A 23,055-nucleotide genomic window follows, 5' to 3' on the forward strand; every position below is an offset into this window, starting at 1 on the left:
TCCACAAAGTGGAGCACGCTGAGCCTGCCTCTGCTCCCTGAGCCACGTTTTCTTCTTCCCTCCCTTCTACAGGCTGCAAAATTCCCTCCTCTGCTTGGTCAGACACAGGGCAGGGTTGTAAGACAGGGAGAGATTGTTCATCCAGCTTATGCTGAGCCTCTGAGAGGGGTTTGCTAGAATTAAGGACAGGGAGGGGAGGGAGAGGAAAGGAAGAAATCATACATGAGGTCAGCTTATCCTGCCATGCGTGAGGAGAGCACGGCAAAGGCGGCCTCAGGGGCTCAGGCAGGTGCCTGGGGAGCTTCTGGGGGGCTCCAAGGGAGAGGGGAGAGGCACCAGGAGTGGGGGGCATGCACAGCATCAGCACCAGACTCCCAGCTCCAGCCTAATCCAGGCTGTTTATCCCAGTGCAGACAGAGCACAAGGAGCAGCAGGCCATGTTTCCTGTTTCATTCCCTCAGCTCTGCATCTCCTGAGCCCTGTAAAAGGAAATGCTGCCCCATCAGACTTCTCCACCCCTGCACAGAAGGCACAGCATTACTGTTTTCTAATGCTTCTCCTTCTGAGAGTGTAAATTATTGCACAAAGCAGGGAAAACCGTCAGGCTGGGTTAGGGATCGGCTGTCTGGAATGAAATGAGATGTTTTGGTCCCCAAAGTCTCTGTCTGATGGCCTCAGCTCGGGCCCAGGAGTCACCAGAGCCACGTGTGAGTTATGGGCTCAGGCTCTGCGCTCTGCACAAGTCACCTCCGGAGCCTGAGCAACAGGAATTATTGTGCACAGAGATAATTATTCCCTGCATACTGCACTACAGCTCATTAAAAGTTTCTTAATGTTTGCAAATTGCTGAATAGCGTTTTTAGTTGTTGCCTTCTCTGATGAGGGGGGGACTAGCTGGTGGATGCTGGTGGTGGCTTGTTGTCTGTGTTATTTTGGTCACAGCAGGCTGGGGCTGTGCTGCATGGAGGGAGGAGGGTTTGTGCTGGGCAGCCTCACATCATGGGAGAAAATGTGCCCAGAAAATGCTGCTGGCTCTGGCACAGTGCACAGGGGGCAAGGGCTGAGTGCCACCAGGGCTAGCCCAGCTCCTCCATCCAAAGCCAGACACTGTCTCCAAGTCAAAACCTCCATCTGAGGTCATTACCCAGATTCCTGTAACAACCTGACATGTGGGGGACTTCTTCCTGCTGTTTTAGCTGCAGATGTTGACCTGCCATCAAACAGGCTGTGTCCTCAGCTAGACAGTGGGAGTGAGGTGTCTCATCTTGGATGAGAGGCTGCAGATCTGCCCTGGGTGAGGAGGTGGACATTGAACCCCAGCACCAGACACCTGGGGAAAACTGCTGAGTTCAGTGAGAAAATCCTGCAGGAGCAGCAGGGAAGGGGTGCCCAGCCTGGCCTCAGCACATTTTCAGCACTGTGCTGGAGGCAAGCAGGAGCAGCAGCAACACCTGACAGCTCTTCCCTGTCTTCTTCCTCCAGGTGTAAATGCAACCTCCATGCCAACCTGTGCACCTTCAAGGAGGGCAGCCTGCAGTGTGAGTGTGAGCACAACACCACGGGCCAGGACTGTGGCAAGTGCAAGAAGAACTTTCGCTCCCGGTCCTGGCGAGCAGGCTCCTACCTGCCTCTCCCCAACGGGTCCCCCAATGCATGTGAGTAACCTGCAGCCCTGCCCTGGGCTGCACCACACCCACAGAGGGGAGCAGGAGCTCATTTTGTCCTTCTCCAGCTCGAATCAGGGCAGGATGCTCAGCTTTCCAAAGGGAAATGGGTTCTTGCCCTGTCTGGGTACACAGAGAAGTGAAAGGATCTGGTGGATGCAGGGGTGATGTGCTGGCTGCTGGCAGAGGAGTGGTGAATCTAATGATGGTCAACAACAAGGATGATGACCTTAGGCTAAGGTATAACCATGGCTTCGGGGCAATGCCAGTTATTATTAAAAGGTGTTGTTGAGCACTGTGGGCTGGCTCTGCTCAGCTGCAGGAGTGCTGGCTGCTCTCTGGATGCTGTCTGTGCTTGCTGGTGGCCCCTGCACAGCCCCAGCCTCCTCCAGCTGCTGCAGGAACACGGCTCTGACAGCGGTGGCAGCACTCAGACGAGATGCAGGATGCATTCCCACCGGGAATTGGGGCAGGAGGCACCACAGATGGGCTGGTTCCTCCTGGGCTCCTGTCCACTCCACATTAGCAAACTTGTTTAAATGTCACCAAGCCACAGTAGCCACTCCAGCCTTTCAAGCAGCAGCTTTGAGCATTACCAAAGAGAATCTTTTCTCTCCCTCCCCCCAAATTTTTTGAAAGATTTATGTGCTTTAAGATGATCAAAGCTGAAATTCAGGCTCCGAAGGCCGTGACAGGAATGTTTTGTGTGTGCCAGGGCTGGTAGACGAGCAGGTTCTTTGAAAGGGAACGAGCTTGTCAGCTCCCACCAAGCAGCTGCATTGCTTCAAAGGAGCCTGGGAGAGTTTCTGGTGCTGACAGGCACAGACATGCTGTTCTCTCTCTTTCCCTCCCCTCCATTCCTTGTGTCTCTTCCTATTTCCCTTTTTCCTCTGCTCTTCCTTCTCCCATTCATCTCTCTTCCCATCTGTCATTCAGTCTTCCTCCTCCCCACATCAACATCCTCTTCCTCTGCTCCAGAGGCAGCTCTCTGAAGCCCTCTGCTCCTGCTAGCCCTGCCTCTTCCATCACTGTGCTTTATATTCACTCAGAGCTGAGAATTTCCATGATTCACCCACGTGTTACAGCAGGGAGGCCTTGGATGTGTTTAAAACCAGACTGGATGTGGCAGTCAGTGCCATGGTTTAGGTGTTAGCTCATAGGTTGGACTAGATGATCTTAAAGGTATTTTCCAGCCTAGCTCACCCTGTGATTCTGTGATTGTTCAGACCATAAAGCCTGTCCTTAGCCCAGTGCTCCTGTGTGCTTGTCCTTTGTCACAGCAGCCCAAGGAAATGGTTAACAGCAAAACCCATCAGCAAGGGCCAGGCTGGTTTTCCTTCCCCAGGTGAAAGGCTTGAGATGCCAGGAGCCCAGACAGCGTTGTCTGGCTGTTCCTGTGCTTTGACAAAAGCAGCTTTTAAGCTGTAGCAGCAAACTGATGTGCCTGTGAGCAAGCCCCCACTAATTAGCTGCTGCTCAGTCCCATGTTGTGTGTCTGTGTGATCTTCTGATGGTGTCCTGCTTCCAGTGACTGGGCTTCCTCTTGTTTTTTGCAGGTGCAGCTGCAGGCTCAGCCTTTGGCAGTAAGTAAAACCCTGACTGAAATGCTGGCATTTAACACCTCGGTGCATGATCCTTGTGGATGTCACTGGGAAAAAAAATATGGTTATTTTTCTATCCATTATCATTTTCCAGGCAATAAGTCTTCCCTAATTGTGCCTCATTTTCTGTCCTGTCAAAGAGTCTTATATTTTCTTCCTCTCACTTCAGCAGCCTCATTTTGCCTCTTTCTCTGGCATGGTTTCCCCCCATGAGGTTCGTTAGTATGGCAGCTGGAAAGGAAATAAAAAAAGACTCTTCAAAATCACCAGTGCTGGCTGTGAAGTCCCCCTCCCCTTAGCCCCCCAGTACTGCAGAATTCTGCTCTGAGAAGGAGCTGGGTGTGAATTATTTGGTGTAGAACCCAGTCTGGGTCACCTTGGGCTATCAATAAAAAAGCATCTAGAGTGAGTGTACATCTGTATGTACACGTGTATGCATATGAACAAATGTCTGTGAGGTGTCAGCAGCAAAGGCAGAGCTCAGCAGGGATTTCTGCTGCGAGATTGATGGCAGGAGAGTGCTCCTTATTTAACAAAGCTGGAGGTAGTTTGATATCAAAGAGCCTGGAGTTTTGGGTAAGCAGAAGCCTGGGTTTGAGTGTTGTGGTGCAGAGTGCCCCTCCAGAAGAAACAAATCAGGGAGCTGAATGAATAATGAGTTCTTTGGTTTGCAGGCAAGTGGGAAGAATTGGAGGAGAAATCGTTTCAGGGAAATGCAAATGCAATTAAGAAAGATGCACCTAATAGAATAGTGGAGGACAGGTTTTCTGGGTAAATGAACCATATTTAGATTTTTAGCAGTGAATTGCTTGAAATTTTCAATTAAAAATTAAAGGTCTCCCTTAAGTAATTCAGGATTTTTAAGAAATAAATGTTTCAACAGCTCAAAATATTCTTCACCTTTGTCTTCAAAACCATTGTGATAACTTTTTTCCCTCCCATTTACAAAGCTTGGCATCCTCAGCACCACTTTTGTTTCCCTGGAAGCCGGGAGGGTGCTGGGAGTGATGTGCAGGAGGAGGACAGGAGGGATTTATGTCCAAGGCCAGTTAAGGAGAGATTATTTAGCCCACATAGGAGACTAGAAGTGACCTAAATTAAGTATTTAAACTAGCTCAGGGCTATTATGAAATTAAGCACGATAATCTGCATGAAGCAGTGGGACAAACAAGGACAGGAGGGCAGCAGGTGTAAGTTAAGCAGGAATTTGTGTCCCAGTGTTATTTTAGTCAGGTTGTTGTGGGGAGCTTTGGGGTGGGATCACTCCTGGCTCCTCGGGGGCTCTGCTGACCCCCAGCCATCCCAAAATCTGAAGGGTGCCACTAGAAACAAGGGTGCCAATGGTCCTGGTTGGCTTTGAGGGTGCCAGGTGATTTGGGAAGGGGTGGCAGCAGGGGATGGAGCACAGCTGGGCACGTGGGCACCAGGCAGTGGGAGCACGGCCTGGCCTGGGGGCTCCCTGGCAGCTCCCGCCCGCTCCTCACCCCATCCCTGCCCAGATGTGCCTTCATCCCCCCCTTTCAGCTTAATTGGCAATTAGTTTATGATGGAGCTGTAAGTATTTAAGCCAATATCTGCACCAAGAGAGTAAGCTGATACAGCCCCAGGCTGCAGCCCCTGCTCACACACACACACACACACACACACACGCCCTGGCTGCGGGAGCCTCATCGAGCCGCGCCGCCTTAATCCTGCCGGTGCCCCAGTTGTGACCACGCTGAGAAATCTGTCACCAGTCCAGGCCAGCAGCAGCAGCAGCCTCACTGTGTGCAGGCTGGCATGGAAACCCACCACCCCCCCAGTAAGTGCCTCCCAACTCTTCTCTTTGCTTGTCAGCGTACGAGCGGCCGCAGCGAGTAAACACCGCAAAAACCACCACTGCAAAAAGCACCACTGCAAAAAGCACCACTGCAAAAAGCACCACTGCAAAAAGCACCACTGCAAAAAGCACCACTGCAAAACCCACCACCACCACCTCAACCACCACCTCAACCACCACTTCAACCACCACCTCAACCACCAGCAGCAGCAGCAGCACCCCCCTACCAGCCACCACCACCCAGCCAGGTGGGTGCCACGCTCCCTGCCCCGCTCAGGAGCCAGGACTCCGCTCCTCGTTCAGCTGCTGTGTTGGTGGTCGTGGGTCTCTGCTCTGTAGGATGATAAAGGGACATGGATAAAAATCACCCTGGCTTGGTTCACCTTCCACCAGGCAGCCCTGGTTTGCTGCTGTCTCTGGCACAGCTGCTCTCACAGCTCCGTGACAAGCAGGGCAGGAAGGCAAGGAAGAGTTTTTTCATCCATAAATTTAAACCACGTATTTCTCTGTAAGGAGAGGGGAATTGTACCCCATCCTGCTCTACCCCTGACCTCCTGCCTCTTGCCACCAGACCCAGAGTAGCCCACAGGTTTTGCCCTGTCCTTGCTGGTTGTCCCAGTCCTGCACCAAACCCATGGATGTACTGCAGGTGCAGTTTTCCTGTTGCAGAATTCCAGCATTCCCCAGGTGGCTGCTGTCCAAGCAGCCCAGGAGCGTGCAGAGCTGGAGTTCACACACGTGCCAGAAACATCCTTTCCTAATTTCTGAAATCTCCCAGTGGAGGAAAACTTTTGTCCTTTTTCTGGGGGTTCCTCCTTCCCTCCTCCCCTGAACAAGGAGACAGCAGTTTCTCCTTGTCTTTTGGAAATGAGCAGATAAAACTTAACAGCAGGACATTTTTTTAAGCTGTTCATGGGGGAATTAGACACGCATTCCTCCCTTTGCCATGCTTTCAGGGCCTGATATTTCCCAGGAGGACGTTTTACACCCACAGCATGTTAGTAACAGTCTGTCTGGGGGAGCTGCCAGAAGCCAGTCAAAGGGATGAGGAAGCTTGATTGCATGTTTATGCAAATATAGATATATTCATGGAAGTACCCTGCTTGAGGAGTTAATCAGGGAGCTGAGGGTTTAGGTCCAACTTCCATGGAGTTGGAGTGACCCTGGAAAAAGATTGCAAAGCTCAGCTCTGTTAGGAAGAGCTCCTTTCCCAAATCCACCTGTGCAGGAGGAGGTGAGCATGGAGCTCACCCATCCCCAGCAGGGCCAGGTGATCACATCCACATCCACACAATGCACTTGGGCTGATCTGATTTTTATCCATGCTCACCTGTAGTGACATTTTAGGGCTGTTTTCTGCTGTGTTCGTGTGGGTAGCTGTTTGGTGTGCCTCTTGTATGATTTGCAGTGCTCTGCCTTTGTGGCACCTCTGGCACAGGCAGGACAGTGTCTCTGGGGAGTTGGGGTGCTGGGGGTAACCTCTCCTGCCAGGCTGCTCTGAGGCACCTGAGAGACATCTCAGGGTTTATCCCTTCTCCAAAACCTGCTTCCTGGGCAGAGAAAATGTTTTCCTACTGCTTTCATTAACTGACGGCAAGGGACAAAATTAATAAATTGCAGCCCAGCTGCCAGGTTGTTGGCTTGATACAGACAGGCCTGAGTTCCTCACTCCTCACCCCATCCAGATCCCCATCTGTGCTCCTGCAGAGCCAGGTCCCACCCCAGGATGGTGTCCCTGAGGGGCTGCTCCACAGAAGAGGCAGCCAGGGCCACCAGCAGCTCAAGGACCTGCTCTTACCTGGGCAGCACGAGGGGCTTGATGCCAAAGTCCACTCTGTGCCCCTGACCAGCAACAGGGAATCAAGGCCCAGCTGAATTCTGATCTGCTTTTGGCCAGAGATGTTCCTCCTCCATGAAAAACAGAAAGTATTTCTTTAAAACCATGGCATTCCCAAGGGCCTGCAGATCTAATTCACCTGGGCCCCAAGGGAAACCCTTTGTGAAAAAGGTGACCCCTTGAACTCCTGGTAGGGCACATTTGAAGAAGGTGACCCCCAAGCAGGGTCAGAATCCCAAAGTGAGATACTCTGTTGTAACCCCCCTTCTGAATTTTAGGAGCTTTAAAATCCCTCCTTGCTCTAAAGCCAGACAGGGTCAGAATCCCAAAGTGAGATAATCTGTTGTAACCCCCCCTTCTGAATTTTAGGAGCTTTAAAATCCCTCCTTGCTCTAAAGCCAGACAGGGTCAGAATCCCAAACAGAGATACTCTGTTGTAACCCCCCCTTCTGAATTTTAGGAGCTTTAAAATCCCTCCTTGCTCTAAAGCCAGACATTTAAACCAGTCCTGCCATCCCATCCCTGCGCTCTTCCACCCCCTAACTGACACACTGTCTTCTGCCCTCTGAATTTCTGAATTTCTGCTTCCCACCATAAGCAAGCATCATCAGCCCAGCCTCTGAGTTTGCTGCCTCAGTGCCCGTGACAGAAGCCCAGAAAAACCCAGGTATCTGAAGGCAGCCTTGTGTTTTTCCCTGCTCCTCCGCACAGCAGTGGGTGCAGCTCGGCAGGAGCAGCGTGGCACGTAGGCTTAGAGGAGTAGATTAGATTTGGGTTGTCTCTGGGTTCCATGGAGCTGCTAGACATCTGCTTCCTTTGGCTGCTCGTGGTGTTTTCGTGGTCAAGGTGGAGCTGTGGTCGTGCTGTAGGCTGTAGGATGCTTTCTGTGCCTGGTGAGAGGGGAGAGAGGGAGGAGTTCATGGGCAAGGCATGGGGTCTGCAGGCAGGGGAAGCTGCCAAAGTGGGGAGAAGGAAGAGAAATCACAGAGTTACCCTTAGGAGGATGAATTAGGTGCTATTCTCCTTTGCCTTCTGCAGTTCTGTTATTTCAAAGCCTTCCTTGAAACCTGTCAACTTCTTCCTTGCCATTTGTTACATTTTTTCCCATGTTCAAAATAAGAAAAAAAAAAAAAAAAAAACCCAAAACACCAAAAACCCCAAACTTTTCCTTTTTAATTTTTTTTTTTCTGTTTCAATTTTCCTCCCTCTGGTTCATGGCAGTCTCAGCAGTGCCAGTTCACCTCTGGGAAAAACAGAGCCCTGCTAGGTGGTCACAAGCTCCAGCAGAAATTGAGCAAGGAGAGCCTGGCTTTGGGGAGGTCCTGCAGGAAAGGGATCCCTGAGAAGGACTTTTCCAGGCTGCTCCCCCACTCCTCCAGCACTGTTTGCCCCAGTGGTTTTTGCTATGAAATGTGACTGACTTCTTGGTTCAATTTATTCCACTTCCTCAGAAGGCCACCAAGAACAGCAATTTCCATCAGAGCTGCCCATCGTTTCCCATTTTTATGAAGTGGGTCTGGGGCAAAATGTGTCTCTCTCCCCCTCTCAAAATGTAAAACTATCCATTATGGCCCAGAGCTACAAAGGGAAAGGTTCTCAGGATAATGAGCATTAATAATTTTCTTGGCTCTGTAAATGCGATTGAGTGGAGGTGTATGTGAATGACTAAAAAGCAAAATGCCTCCAGGGCTGTTTTTTATTGTGACTCTAATTAAACCCTTGCCAATTTGCACAGGGATTTTTTCATATTCTCTTTAACACCGTATTAATATCAATTGGTTTCCACTTTCCAGCTGAAAAGGACAATGTCTATCACCTTCTCTTAGAGCTTGTCATTAAAAAAATAATCTTTTTTTTTTCTTTTTTATTCTGTATTGTTTATCATCCCCTTGATGAAGCTGGGAAATCACATTTCTCTCCTACTCGGGTTTGTCCTTTGAAACTTGGCAAGAATCAAGAGATTTTTTTTTTTTTTTCCTCCTCCTCCTTATGTTACCCAACTGGAGCTTGAAATTAATAATATGGCTTTTAAAATTTTTAGTCCCTGGTTTGTTTTCTAGCAAACCTGAAGATTGTTACCAATATTGAGAAGCAGGGGAGGGGGATGGAGCCAGTGGGGGTGAGGGTTTGCAGGGAAACCAAACAAGTGAGCTCCACAATTTCTTGCTGCTTCAACTTCTCTGCGGTGGCTGGAAATTCTTTGATTTGTGTTTCTGAGGGAGCAGCAGAGCCTGAAGGAGGGTGTGGAGGCTGGCATTGGAAGCCAGGGCTTGGTGGCTCCATCCCAGGTGTGTGTGGTGTTGTTTCAGAGCAGAGGGGCGCAGGCTGTGAGCACAGGGCAGCTCAGCACCCACTGCCCCTCACAGTTCATCCCCCATGGCACAGGGCTGGGTGCTGGATTTGGGGCTCTGCCTCCCTGTGGCAATGCTGCAGGGCTCTTGTGGGACACCAGCTCCCCCAGTAACACCATTTTCCCTTTGGTCACTGCAAGACTACCCCGGCTTGTCCGCAGCTGCCCCGCTGCAGGTGGGCTCTCCCCCAGCCAAGGCTGGCCCAGGAGCACAAGGTAGGAGCCACAGGGCTGAGCTGGGTCCTGCCAGTGACAACCAGCTCAGAGAGTGCTGTAGTTCCTAGCTCTGCATCTGTGTTTTCCATGGCTCTCTCCTCCTCCTGCCCAGCAAGGAGCTCGGGGCTGGGCTGTGCCCTGCACGCAGCTGGGCCGAGCCTCGGGGCTGAGTCTGTACATGAGAGATGAGCAGGGTGAGCGGTGGAAGGGATTGTTCACAGCTTGCTGCTGGTGTGAACAGAGAGGATCATGGAAATGCTGTCATCTCCCGAGGCTGGAGCCTGTTTGTAGAGCAGAATCTCCCTGTGAGTGGATGGGCCTGTGTTGTTCAGATCCTTCTGATGCATTTCCTGGCTCAGGCTCCTCTGTGGCTGCTCTGGGTGGGAGCCTTGGGAGGTTTTTCTCTGGCTGAAGAGAGAAAGTTGAGGCTGAGGCTGCTCCTCCTCAGGGCTCCCACCACACACACGCTCTGGTAGCTGCCCTTGGTGCTCAGCTCCCCTTTCCCACCTGAGATTGCTGTGGCTCACTCCAGCCATAGGCTTTAGCATCCCTCCTGTGCAGATCCCGGCATCCCGGGCCTGTGTGGGCTCACAGAGAGGCAGAGCTGCTTCTGCTGCAGTGACAAGGATGGAGCTACACCAAGGGGCCAGGAGGGCTGACAGCCTTGCCTTGGCAGTGCTCTGCAGATCTGGCTTCTCTCTGTGCCCGGGCAGTGCCAGGACCACATGCCAACGCTCAGCTGTCCAGCAGCTCCCACACCTTCCCCTTAGGAATATTTTTCCTGCCTCTCTTCACACTTAGAGATGCTAAATTTGAGGAGACTTTGTCTCTCCTTCCTGCTTCAGCACATCCTCAACCAGATAGAGCTCCAGTGACCCAGCCTAGCCACCTGCCTAGAGCTTCCAGTGTCCCTTTGCCACCCTGCCAAGCAAACCAGGGGGGATCTGTTTTAAATCTGATATTCTCTCTGATGCCACCTGTGATGATCTACCAAACACAGCAGCACTTGGAGAGAAGCTGAAGCCACCAGAGCCTCCTGAGAGCATGAGAGGTAAGGCCAGGCCTGTCCCCAAGTGGGACAGGGCAGGTTTCTCCCTCAGTGCCACAGGCCAGGACACCCAGCTGTCCTCAGCACAGGCCCCCGTTGTACAATCTCCTACTCAGAGCATCCAGATCAGCTCATCCAGCCCCAGAGAGGCCTTTTTGGGCAGTTTGGGGCCAAGGAAAGCCATGGAGACCAGCAGGGCCCCGGAGACCAGCAGCTTCAGGGTTGGGGGCAGGAGTGGGTGCACCCTGACCATGGCCGAGCCCATGGGGAGCAGGGCCACCTCCTGCCACCACTGTCACTGTGAGGATGTGACCAAGACAGGTGGCTGGAGCTGGCCACCCAGCACTTGCAAGGGCATAAACTCCACAAAAAATCCAATGGATCCAGACCCCACTTCCAAACACCCCGTGGGACCCCAGTGCTGCTCAGCCTGGCCTCGAGAAAGCACAAACCCTCCCAAGGCTTGGCGGCCTTTACCCCCAGGGCTGGCTCATTCTGTGTGGGCAGCACAACCCCCAGGGAGCCCATTCCAGCTGGGACAGCCCTTTCCCCCTGAGGGAACGGGGTAACGTGGCCCTGGAGGCCCTCCCAGCACAGCTCTCTGACCTCTCCATCTCCGGCACAGCGGCTCCGAAGAGCAAACCAGGGCGCACAGCACACTCTGCAGGCAAGAAGCACAAGAAAAAGACAGGTATGTGCTGCTGGGGAAGGGCCAGCATGGAGCAGCACCTGCTCTGCAGGACCCTCGGGCAACCCCTGCCAGATGCCACCTCCGTAGCACTCGTCCTCCTGGCAGATTTTTGGGTGCCAGCTGGCCTGGCCTCCGTGGCCAGTAAAAAATGGTTTGTGAATTGTAGATCCTTATCCCCAGCCACACCAGCAGGCACCCATAAAGGGGGCAGGTGTGAGTAGCTGCTCCCAGCCCTGCAGCAGTGCTGTGCATCAAGTGATGCATGAAATAGTGCATGGATAGGACTTTGAGGAAGGGAGGGGGAAGAGGAAAATGTGGCAGCTGCAGAAATGGATGCCAGTGCTGCCAGCACGGTGCTCTTGGCTCAGCATTGTTCTCGTGGCAGGGGAGGGCACGGGGTGCTGCCAAACTGGGAGAAAAAGCTTTTCTCTGATTTTTCTCAAGCATCCTCAAAGAGCTCAAAACTCATCCGGCTCAAACCAAACTCTGGCCCAGTGGCTCCCATTGAAACATACAAAGGTAAGCAGAGGGAGGGAGGAGCTCCAGGGCTCCCTGACCTCACTCAGGTGATGTGGTCCTGCAGAATCAGACATGGAGAAGGTGGGGAGGGTCTGTCTGAGTCGTGGTTAGCTGTAGGCTGTGTGTAGCAGTGCTTCCCTAGTCTGAAACAACTTGCAGAAAGTTGTTGGGAATTGCAGCAAGCAGAATTTGAGCTGAAATTCTTTGGATATCAGTTGATGAAGGAGAAATTACTTCACAGAGATCACAAGAGACTCTCAGCTCCTCCTCAGGCAGCTGTGAACCATGGGGAAACCTCTGCCCTGCCCCTTCTTCCCTGGTCATCATGTCATTGATCACATCTCCTCCTCCAGCTGCATGTGCATGCCAGCCCACACCCTCCCCTGCCATCCCTCTGCCATCCTTCAGTGTTTAATGTTCTGCTTGGAGCACAGCCCCAGCTCCAAAGGCTCTGAAAGCTCAGACCTGGCTGAGGCTGTTTCTGCTCATGTTACTCCCTGTCCTTGCTGGCTGGGAACTCCTGACCAGGCCAGCAGGGCCACAACTCCTTTTCTCCTGAGCTGCACATCTCACTATATAGACTCAAATATCTACAAACTCCCAGTAAGATCCAGCACCTGGGTCTGACACTGCAAGGCTTTCACCAACCCAAGCCATGGTAACAAAAAGCAAACACAAGAAGCACAAAATCCAATCCCCGAGAGTACAAATTCACCCACAGATTGTTTCCTAACGCGTGCCCACAGCTGAGAGAGGTCAGCCCTGGGGATGAGAGCACTTGGCCAAGTGATGGTGGCATCTCCCACCCCACCAGCAGCCTTTGCAGGCTGTGCTGTGCCAGGCAAGCCCTGGTTCAAACCTCCACACACCTGTCCACAGCTGTTGAAGGATCCCACACAAGCCACACTGCCTTGCATAGGCTTATTTTAAACATTTAACCCGAGAGCCAGCACCCTTCACAACAGACAGGTACAACAGGAAGGGGTTGAGAAGGGACACAGAGGGAAAAGGAGAGGCTGTGAGGTTTTACCTGGACACACAGCAGCTCCATCTCCACCAGAGCACCTCTGCCAGCCCCATCCCACTGTTCCCAGCAAGGCAGAGCCTTTGCCAGGGCTCCTCACAGCTCCTGCAGCCTCCCCAGAGCCAACCCAGGCCCTGGTCATTAACAAGGCAGCTCTGTAATTAACACCTGACTCCCCTCCACATGCAGTTTCTGAAAGAAACCAAGTCCTGGGCTTGCAGGGGGTTGGCTCCTGCCTGTCCACGCCCCAAGGTTCCAGACTCAGACTCTGCTCTGCTCTCTGAGTGATGATTTCCAGCCTGATCCCCCCATGGTGGTGGAGAGCTGTGTGTGCTCCTCCTCTCCAGCACACCCCAGCCCTGCTCTGGCAGTGGCCATTGCACTCCCTCGGGCAGGACCCTCCTCCACAGCACCAGGGGAAGCCACTCCATGCCCATGTCCCCAGCTGTCCCCTCCTCTCCTCCACAGACTGCGAGTGCTACGGCCACTCCAACCGCTGCAGCTACATCGACTTCCTGAACGTGGTGACCTGCGTGAGCTGCAAGCACAACACGCGGGGCCAGCACTGCCAGCACTGCCGCCTGGGCTTCTACCGCAACAGCTCCGCCGAGCTGGACGACGAGAATGTCTGCATAGGTGAGAGCAGGGAGTGTCTGCACAGGGAATGTCTGCATGGGTGAGAACAGGGAGAGCAGGGAGAGTGTCTGCATAGGTGAGAGCAGGGAGTGTCTGCATAGGTGAGAGCAGGGAGTGTCTGCATAGGGAATGTCTGCATGGGTGAGAGCAGGGAGTGTCTGCATAGGGGAGAGCTGGGAGGGTCTGCACAGGGAATGTCTGCATAGGGGAGAGCAAAGAGAGCAGGGAGAGTGTCTGGAAGTGTCTGTGTAGGTGAGCATAGGAAATGTCTGCATAGGTGAGAGCAGAGAGTGTTTAAGTGTCTACACAGGTGAGCAGGGAGAGTGTCTGCATAGGTGAGAACAGAGAGCAGGGATAGTGTCTGTGTAGGTGAGCACAGGGAATGTCTGCATAGGTGAGCAGGGAGAGTGTCTGTGAGTGTCTGCACAGGTGAGCACAGAGTGTCTGTGAGTGTCTGCACAGGTGAGCAGGGAGAGGGTCTGCATAGGTGAGCACAGGCAATGTCTGCATAGGTAAGCACAGGAAATTGCTGTGTAGGTAAGCACAGAGTGTCTGTGAGTGTCTGCACAGGTGAGCACAGAGTGTCTGTGAGTGTCTGCACAGGTGAGCAGGGAGAGGGTCTGCATAGGTGAGCACAGGCAATTGCTGTGTAGGTAAGCACAGAGTGTCTGTGAGTGTCTGCACAGGTGAGCATGGAGAGTGTCTGCATAGGTGAGCACAGGAAATGTCAGTGTAGGTAAGCACGGCCCCAGCCCTGTCTTCACTCTGAGTGGGCCTCATTCAGCCCCTCTCTGGAGGGTGTGGGGCCCACCTGCATGCTCAGCAAGGATGGCAGCTGGTACAGTCTCTGCAGCCTGCCAAGGCATCTCTTCCCTGAAAACAAAGCCTAAAAATTAGAATCACACTTTGGGTTGAAAAATGTTTAGTTCCACCCCCTGCCATGGGCAGGGACACCTTCCACTATCCCAGGTTGCTCCAAGCCCCATCCAACCTGGCCTTGGACTCTTCCAGGAATCCAGGGGCAGCCACAGCTTCTCTGGGCACCCTGTGCCTCACAGTGAAAAGCCCTTCTGACTGAATTCAGATGCCTTGCTCAGCTCCAAAGAGGGCTGGCCTTTGCCCCCGTGGCTGTTTGCGCTGTTGGGACCTCTCAGGCCAACGTGTCCTCCCAGCCCCTTGGTCCCTAAGCTCTCCTCCACAGCACATCTCCAGACCTCTCCAAAGCCCCCAGCCCCTCCCTCGGGGAGCTGAACCCCGGGCAGGACAGGCTCTGACCTCCCTGTCTTTGGCCAGAATGTAACTGCAACCAGATCGGCTCCATGCACGACCGCTGCAACGAGACCGGCTACTGTGAGTGCAGGGAAGGCGCCACGGGGCCCAAGTGTGACGACTGCCTGCCCAACTACTACTGGAGACAGGGCTGCTTCCGTGAGTACCCACCTGCAGGGCCAGCCAGTGAGAGGGGCCTCCAAACAGGAGCAGCACCTCCAGCACCGCTGGCTCGGGTGCCCCGCGATGCTCGGGGTGCAGGGGGAGCAGGTTCCGGCCATTCCTCCCAAATCCAAAATTATTTTATAGCTTTGGCCATGGAAAAGTTATAGCTTTTTAGCTATATAAAGTTATAGAGATATGTAGCTTTATAGCTTTGCACCCCTCCACTGCATTCTGCTGGCCTTGGAAGGGCTCTAGTCTTGTATTTGCGGGGTTCCCAGATGAACCCAGACAAAGGAAGGAAGGAGGAATCTGACTCCATGTTCTTAGAAAGCTAATTTATTATTTCATGATCTGTACTATATTATATTAAAGAATACTATACTAAACTATACTAAAGAATATAGAAAGGATACAGACAGAAAGCCTAAATCTGACTCCATGTTCTTAGAATGATAATTTATTATTTAATGATCTATATTATATTAAGGAATACTGTACTAAAACTATACTAAAGAATACAGAAAGGATACAGACAGAAGGCTAAAAGATACTACTGAAAAACTCATGACTCTCTCCAGAGCCTCAACACAGCTAGCTGTGATTGGCCAATAAGTAAAAACAATTCACATGAAACCAATGAAACAATCACCTGTTGGTAAACAATGTCCAAACACATTCCAAAGCAGCAAAACACAGGAGAAGCAAATCAGATCATTACTGTTTTCATTTTTCTCTGAGGCTTTTCAGCTTCCCAGGAGAGAAATCCTGGGCAAGGGGATTTTCCAGAAAACATGATGGTGGTACTCTAGCGCTGGGAGGGCTGGATAATTTAACCCTAGGAGCTAAAATCTAATTCCTGCAGCAGCCAAGGGATTTAACCCTGCAGGTTTAACCCTGCCTGCACCTCTCATCCTGCAGTGGGATAATTTAACCCTAGGAGCTAAAATCTAATTCCTGCAGTAGCCAAGGGGTTTAACCCTGCAGGGTAACACCTCTCCCTCTCCCCCTGCAGCCAATGTGTGCGATGACGAGCTCCTGCTCTGCCAGAACGGCGGCACCTGCTACCAGAACCAGCGCTGCATCTGCCCCGTGGGCTTCAAGGGCGTGCTGTGCCAGCAGTCGCGGTGCGAGGTGGACAAGAAGGACTGTGACGGTGCCCCCGGTGCCCGCGGCAGCCCGGCCGCCCTGGCGCTGGGGATGCTCGCCCTGCAGCTGCCAGGCTGGGTGGATCTCTGAGGCTGCACAGCGAGCCCAGCCCGGGGACCTGGCGACACCGAGGTGACGGGTGGCCGTCCCCAGCGCCTCCTCCTCCGCCTTCCTTCACGCTAGGACTTGCACAACGTCTTTGGGGCCACTTTCCAAGCAGAGAGGTACGCAGGGAGCCCGGCGCTGGGTGCTGCCCGCGGGGCCAGCCCGGGCTCCGTGCCCGCTGGGGACCCGGGGACCGCAGCAGCGACATTCTGTGCGGGACACGGGGACCACAGCAGCGACATTCTGTGCGGGACACGGCCCGCCCGCCCTCCTGGCACAGGGACCTGTCCTGCCCCGCACAGGGACCTGTCCTGCCCCGCACAGGGACCTGTCCTGCCCCGCACGGGATCTGTCCTGCCCCGCACAGGGCGGCCCGGGGCTCCAGAACAGTGCCGCGATCCGAGGGATGGTTTTTTTATTATTACTTTATTTACTTTGGTATAGGCTGGGGTGGTGTTTTTATTTTCCCTCCTCTTAGCGTCCTGGTTTGGGAGAGCCTGTGGTGACAAGAGCAGAGCCCCAGCACGCAGGGGACGGGAGGGAGGGGAGAGGGGACTCCGGTCCATCCCTGCTGCAAATCCCACATCCCACCACGGGCCCGGCCTGGCCACGCACATACTGTTGCCTACGACTGTAGTTGCTGCATTGATTTTGTATTTTCATGGCTGGGTTTTGTTTTCTTGCACTTATGGAGAACACAGGGGCCGTGAGGCGTTTGGAACGTGAGGAGTGCAGTGTCTTATCCACACATGTCCGTATGGTGTACGGGTCAAATTCTTCTTTTGGTAGAGACTTATTTTTGTTTGGATTAAATGTTATAACAGAACCACGATCTAAAGGGACGTTTTACCATGAGCATTTGATTCTGGTGTATCCTCCTCCAGTAAAGCAACTATTAATGGCTGCTTCATCACCACGTTTTCCTTTTTGTGTGCACAGTTAATTACAGGTAAAGACTTATTTTTGGATTCATAATGTCCTCCTGTGTTTTCTGAGTCACTACCAAGGTGAGGGAGAGGGGAGGGAGAGAGAGGTTGCCTTATCACTGAGAGCTGTTAATTATTTCTCCTAATTACTTTGCTGAGCCTAGGTTAGACTACTAACTGTAGACAATGAGCAAAGTCTGAGTGATATATTAAGCTCTGGTCTTGTGTGAAAAGGCCATTTCCAAATGAGCCTGCAGCAGGAAATGGCTGGCTAGGGCAGGGATGCTTCTCCATGGGGACCTCAGCTGTCCCAACCCCACTGCAGCCCCCTCCAGCTGGTGCCATGATGTAGCTTTGCAGAAAATGCTGTATTTTAAAGCAACCACAGCCAGGATTTTTAAGCAGCAATATAGAGCTCACAGGGATTATATTAACTCATTAAGGCTCATCAACATGCTCCTGTCTGAGGAGGCATTTACAGCCAAGCACATAAATGAAGGCAGGAGAAACCAGAGACAAGAAAAGAAGTAACTCAGTCAGCTCAATGGGAATGTCATAAACACAGGAGCCCTGGTGTGGTCATATCCAAATATCCAAGCCAGGAGATGACTAAGTGCAGGTTTAGAGGATGGAGGACACCCCCAACTCCAGCTTGTTCAGTTCTAGGCTGGTTTCTTTGACAGGTGAGCTTTGGAAAAGGAGAGAAAACCCTGAGTGAAGGTGCAGGATGAGCACCACACATTCTGAGCAGGGTTTAACATCACAGAGGCAGAGCACAGGGCTTAGTTAATCCACTGTAAAGTAAGAGAGGGTTCAACTCACCCTGATTTGCTCCTTGAGGCAGAGGGCTGGCCCCAGCCTTGCCTCCCTGGCTTCAGCACAGTTGGTTGCTCTCTGTTGGACACTCACTCATTTCTTTGTGCTTTCTGACTGCAGCAGACCTTAAATATGTTACAGTTCCTACAAGTAATAGCAAATACTGTAACAAGATCAAGATCTCTAATGGCACTTCTGGAGGGTGAAGCAACATTCTCCTTTGCCTGCACGACTGTTTTTCTCTAGAATATTAGATTAAGCAACAGAAAATTTACTACTTCATAAAGCCAGCCAAACTCTGCACCCAGCAGATTCCCTGCAAACACAGACTTTTATTGCAGGAACGTGCCAAGAAGCAGCAGCACCAAATTCCTGCAGAAAATAACCTCAGAAGGGCACAGCAAAGCTCAGACCAGACCAGGAATGAAGGCTGCTGAAAACTACACTTGACCTTTCTAGGTTTGGGGCTTTTTTCTTGGTTGGTTGGGTATTGGCTGTTTGGCTTTGGGGTTTTAGAGTCACATGTGCTGTAGAACTTGGAATCACAAAATGCAAGGCAGAAGAGAAAATCTCTCACACAAAACTTACACTTAGTGTTCAAGAAAACAATTTAAAGCTTCTGAGATCTGCAGCACTGAAGACCCATTAACTGCAAACATCTGTTAGCAGGGTGTCTGCACAAAGAGAACAGAGCATCATTGAAACAACACAGAGAAACCATCACTGCAAGTACCCACAGCTCCCAAAGTTCATCTCTAAGGCAGAAGTTTTGTACATCAGTTATTGCTTCCAAATGGGAGAAGTTGTCCAATGAGCTTGATACTTTACTTGTGGAAAGGTTACCCAAAAGGTACTTCTCCTTCTGAGAAAAGCCACTTAGGCTCTTTCAAGAGGTTCCATGTGCGTCCTGTCACCAGCATTTGATTGGTTTGGAAAAGTTTTTAAATTACACTTCTGTCTGCAAAGAGTGACCTCTCCAAACAGCACAAGTAGAGCATTTGATTTTTCTTGTTTACTTCAAATTCTACTCTGATTTTAACTATTCAGAGTTCTGAAAAATCTAAACAACCAAAAGCCCCAAGGCAAGAAAAACCTTCCTGCTGCCCATTTGCTCACTTGCCAGGTAAAATGTTAAAACTACAGTTCCTGGGAGCTGGAGACAGGCGTGGGGAAAGAATTCCATTGCCAGTTCCCAGGTATGTTATTTGTTTTTTTAAAGATGAAGCAGCAGACATCTCATCTGCAAGTGATTCGTGAGGAGCCCTGCAGAGGCTGGAGAGCAAGAGAACCAACACTTTTTAATGGGAATAAAATGGTCTCACTGCCCTGTTCTGCTCTGTAATTTGCTTTCATGAGAAGCCTCAAATGTAAATAAAACAAAGTGTAAAGGAAGAGCTGAATGTTCTTGCTCACAAATAAGAGCAGAGCTGGGTTTTGGAGAACTTTATATCCACATCCCTTCTGGCTGGGAGCTGGAGAGTTTGGCCACAATCACACAGAAAATGGCTAAAAAAATCAGATCCTGATTTGAGATGCAGAGAAAACCTCCAGACCCTCCTGAAGGCTCCTTTGGCTTTTTGATTCTCAAGGTGCTCTAACAACTTTCACTGCAGGGTGAAACATGTGAGGAAAGCCTTAACCCACCCATTTTCACCACATAACTGCCAGCAACAACAGCAGGCTCCAAAAGCCCCATCCTGACCCCACTCTGGGTCACTGCAGGGGTTAAAATAGAGGGGAAACTGATGGGGTTCCTCTGTAGCAAAGGGAGCTCTTCCTTAATGCCACAGTGAAATCAGTGGCAATGCTGCACAGCTGCACCAGGCTATAAAATCAGGTTTTCTGTGTTTTCCCAATACCAGATGTAATGTGCTCTCAGACCACCTTCATTTCTATCATGCTTTTCCTGGGAGTTGGTGGCAAATTAGCCAAGGGCTGAGCAGCAGACAGGTACATATGGCCAGGAGGTCTCATGCCAGTGATATTCAATGTACAAGGCTGCTTAGCTTACATTTATTTGCACTAAAGAATAAGGCACTGGGCTCCTTTCCAAGCAGCTTAAAAAGACAAGAAAGGAGACCCGTTGTGGCAAGAGACTGTATTAGATCATTAACATTATAAATTCCATTTACAATCCAGCAGTCATTTCATCCATCATTTATTCATGCACAATGGAGAGAGCATCTTGCACTTTTAGGACCATGGTTCTGCTCATCTATGGGGCTGCTGTGAATGAACAGCCCAGCTCCAGTTTAGGCTGCTCTGCTCTCTGCCTTCTCACCACACTTCAGAGCCTGCCAAAAAGCAAACACCAGCTCTGGAATTACTGGATTTCCATTGTTATTTTTCAGGTGCTGTTTGGGAATGTTGTTTAGCCCCAGCTGATGCAGGCACAAGTTCTGTGTTGCTCTGGAAGCCCAGGCTGCTCTGTGCTTGCCCCCATGAGTGCAGCAGGGGTGGGGACTATTCCCAGTCCATGGATTGGCAGAAGTGCCTTGCCAGCCTGCACCCCTGGCTCCCAGCTCCTGTGGCACCACTCATTAGACCCAGCTGCTAATTAGGAGACAGCACTGTAAGGACTCATGGTCCCACCAGCACTGGGAGGGAGAGACTGGCAGGAGGGAGAGGCTGCTGTCCCTCGTGTCCCCACAGAGCCTGGCACAATCCAGTGGCACCTCCAGCTCTCAGCACCCCTTGGTCCCACCCAGCGAGGAGCCAACACCTCCCTCCTGCACTTCCCAGAGGAGGTGATAAACTGATAAACAAACAGAACTGTCCCACAGAGAGCCCAGCACAGGGCACAGTGACCAGAGCTAAGGAACACAGACTAGACCAGCACCTGCCACGCTCTCACATCACCATGATTGGGAACAACAACATGGAAAACAACTACAGCAAACCTTAAAGGGAATAACCAGTTATACCCCACCTTTGCTGCAAAGCCTGGGTTGTGTACAAAGAATAAATTAAAAAAAACTTCCACACTCTGACAAACCCTGAACAAAACATGGTCCAGCTCTTACAGGAGACTTTCCCTCCTTCCCAAGAACACAGGGGACTGGCTTTGCACTGAGAATTCAGCTCCAGCTTTGGAAGCAGCATGGAAGCCTCTACAAAACCCTGGATACTGCTTCATCCAAAGGGTTTTGGCACAGCCTCCAATAAAGTGTTTTACATAAAGTTGTGTTGAGTACATTTCTTTACTGACTTTTCCAACTCTAACACTCAGTAACCACTGCAATGCTTCCTCCAAGGGCCACCAGCTCTGAGGAGTTATAAATGACTACAGCAAGTCTCTACTCACAGCTTACACACTGAGTGCCCATCACTACTCAGTGCTTTGTACCACACAGAGAATTAATGAAAATTGTACCTGATCTGTTTGTTCCTCACTGCAGATTTGAGTCAGTGAGAAGTGTGCTTTGGCTTGGATTTTGCTCAGTTTTCCAGGTATAAACAGGAGAAGCTACAGCTACAAACCTGCTCTGAGAGGTTTGTGAAGAGGGAGAAGTGTTTGAAGTGCAATAACCCAAGCATGTTTTTATTGACAAATACAGGACTAATGATACAGACTGACATGGCAGCAATAATCTACTGCTGAAGACTGACAAGTTAAGTCAGATAAATCTAGTATGAAACCAGCAAAAAGGTCTGGGCCACTGAACACACCTCAAAGATGATTTATGGAAAAACACAGGCATTATAGAGTACAACAAAAATGAAATGTCAAAACAAAATTCCTTCCAGCACGTGGCAAGTACTGCTCTCAGAACATGTTCTGAAATGCAGGCTAAGGAAGGAGGAAAACTGGAAGAAAAGTTTCACAGCAACATTCTTATGACCAAATTGCTTTTGATAACCAGAAAAGCATTTCCTCATTAATTTTGTTGCCAGCTTCACTTTATTTACATCAAGACAGTCCAAATGGCTTCCACAGCCATGGGGTTTGCAGAGCAGCAGCCTCTTAATGTGCTAAGTACAAACAGCAGGCAGGGCAGCACAGCCCTGCCAACAGGAGCCAAGGGGCTTGGAAGATGACAGTTTTTAAATATTCCTATTAACATAAAGGGGAATAACACACAGGGTACAGAGTCTGTGATGGGGAGTGAGTGAAATGTCCAGTTTGTTAAGGTCAGAGTCACTCAGCAGAGTCACAAGGGTCACAGCAGCTGGAGAAGAGCACACAGGGCTGCCAGGAGGAGTCAGGGGTCACTGAAGGATTCAGAATGCAACATAACAAATAACTAAAGGTGAACAATGCACAGATGCTGATCTCACCTCACAGGGATCTCCCAGATTCTCCCCATCACACTGAAACACTCAGTCCTGCACAGCACAAGGAGCTGGACAGGCCCAGGCAGCAATAAAAGCCTCCCCACACACCTCCAAGGCAGCTCCTACCAGTAAAGGAGATTTGCTCTGGGTGTGGATGCATTAGGGATGAGTTTTCCTGGCAATTGCAGCCTGAAGCAGCACCTGGTGCTGGGCAGAGTAAGGCACTGGTGTCTCCCTGAGCTGGGCCCTGCCTGGCAGAGGTCAAAGGACAAAGCTGGAATTATCCCTGCAATAACAAAAATGGAACTGAAGATGATGCCTGAAAACTGTGGCTCACTTGCTCCATCAAAGCCACTGCCACAATGCTGTGACAAGGGACAGCAGCAGGACACTCCCTGCTCAGGCTGTCCCTGAACACACCTGGAGATGGCACAACCTGGCACCAAGGCTGCAGCTCCTCCATCCCTGAGCCCTGCACCCTCAGGTTATCTCCACACAAAACCCAGTGCACGTGAAACGCTGCTCTTCACCTCCTGAGACACACACAGGCTCCAGAAAACAGACACTGGTACTTCACAGCAACCCAAAGGAATTCTTAGTAGAAATAATTCCAGTTTTAGTGTGAAATGTTATGATGTGAGGAAGGTTTTCTTAAAAATAATTTGGTTTTTTTGCCATCCTCTTTTAGTGGCTGCATGTTCTTCATCAGCACAGTGGAAAGAATCCAGCAGTAGCACCTAGAAAGATCTACCTGTCCTTTTCATCCCTGTCATCTCCACACATAGAAACTCAAGTGATATTACCAATAACTGTTAACTAGATTTTGGACCAAGATTCCACAGTGCTGTTGATTCCTCCTCACAGGGACACAGTGGGACCAAACAGACCCCACAGGTTTTAATCTGCAGATGGTGTTGCCACTGCAACAAGACAGGGATTCCAACTGAT

The 23,055-nt window shown here is 51.0% G+C and overlaps 1 protein-coding gene across 3 annotated transcripts in view; it reads left to right on the forward strand.

Annotated features, from left to right (window-relative positions):
• The window catches only part of NTNG2 (netrin G2), a 50,511-nt gene extending 33,446 nt beyond the window's left edge, over positions 1-17,065 (forward strand). For 2 of the 3 annotated variants that reach the window (XM_071454238.1, XM_071454239.1), the window contains exons 4-8: positions 1,483-1,655; positions 3,221-3,247; positions 13,238-13,405; positions 14,699-14,833; positions 15,852-17,065. In XM_071454238.1, the coding sequence (XP_071310339.1) occupies positions 1,483-1,655; positions 3,221-3,247; positions 13,238-13,405; positions 14,699-14,833; positions 15,852-16,075 (727 nt within the window). In that variant the 3' untranslated portion in view covers positions 16,076-17,065. Of the gene's footprint in view, positions 1-1,482; positions 1,656-3,220; positions 3,248-5,101; positions 5,167-5,247; positions 5,333-7,519; positions 7,589-9,412; positions 9,488-10,487; positions 10,539-11,160; positions 11,227-11,670; positions 11,746-13,237; positions 13,406-14,698; positions 14,834-15,851 lie in introns of all 3 variants that reach the window. The other variant, XM_071454240.1, reaches the window with a different exon arrangement.
• Positions 17,066-23,055: the final 5,990 nt, after the last annotated feature.

Source organism: Agelaius tricolor, unplaced genomic scaffold, assembly GCF_023055355.1.
Source record: "Agelaius tricolor isolate 1412-34295 unplaced genomic scaffold, bAgeTri1.0.p SCAF_38, whole genome shotgun sequence".
In the NCBI taxonomy this organism is placed as follows: Eukaryota; Metazoa; Chordata; class Aves; order Passeriformes; family Icteridae; genus Agelaius; species Agelaius tricolor.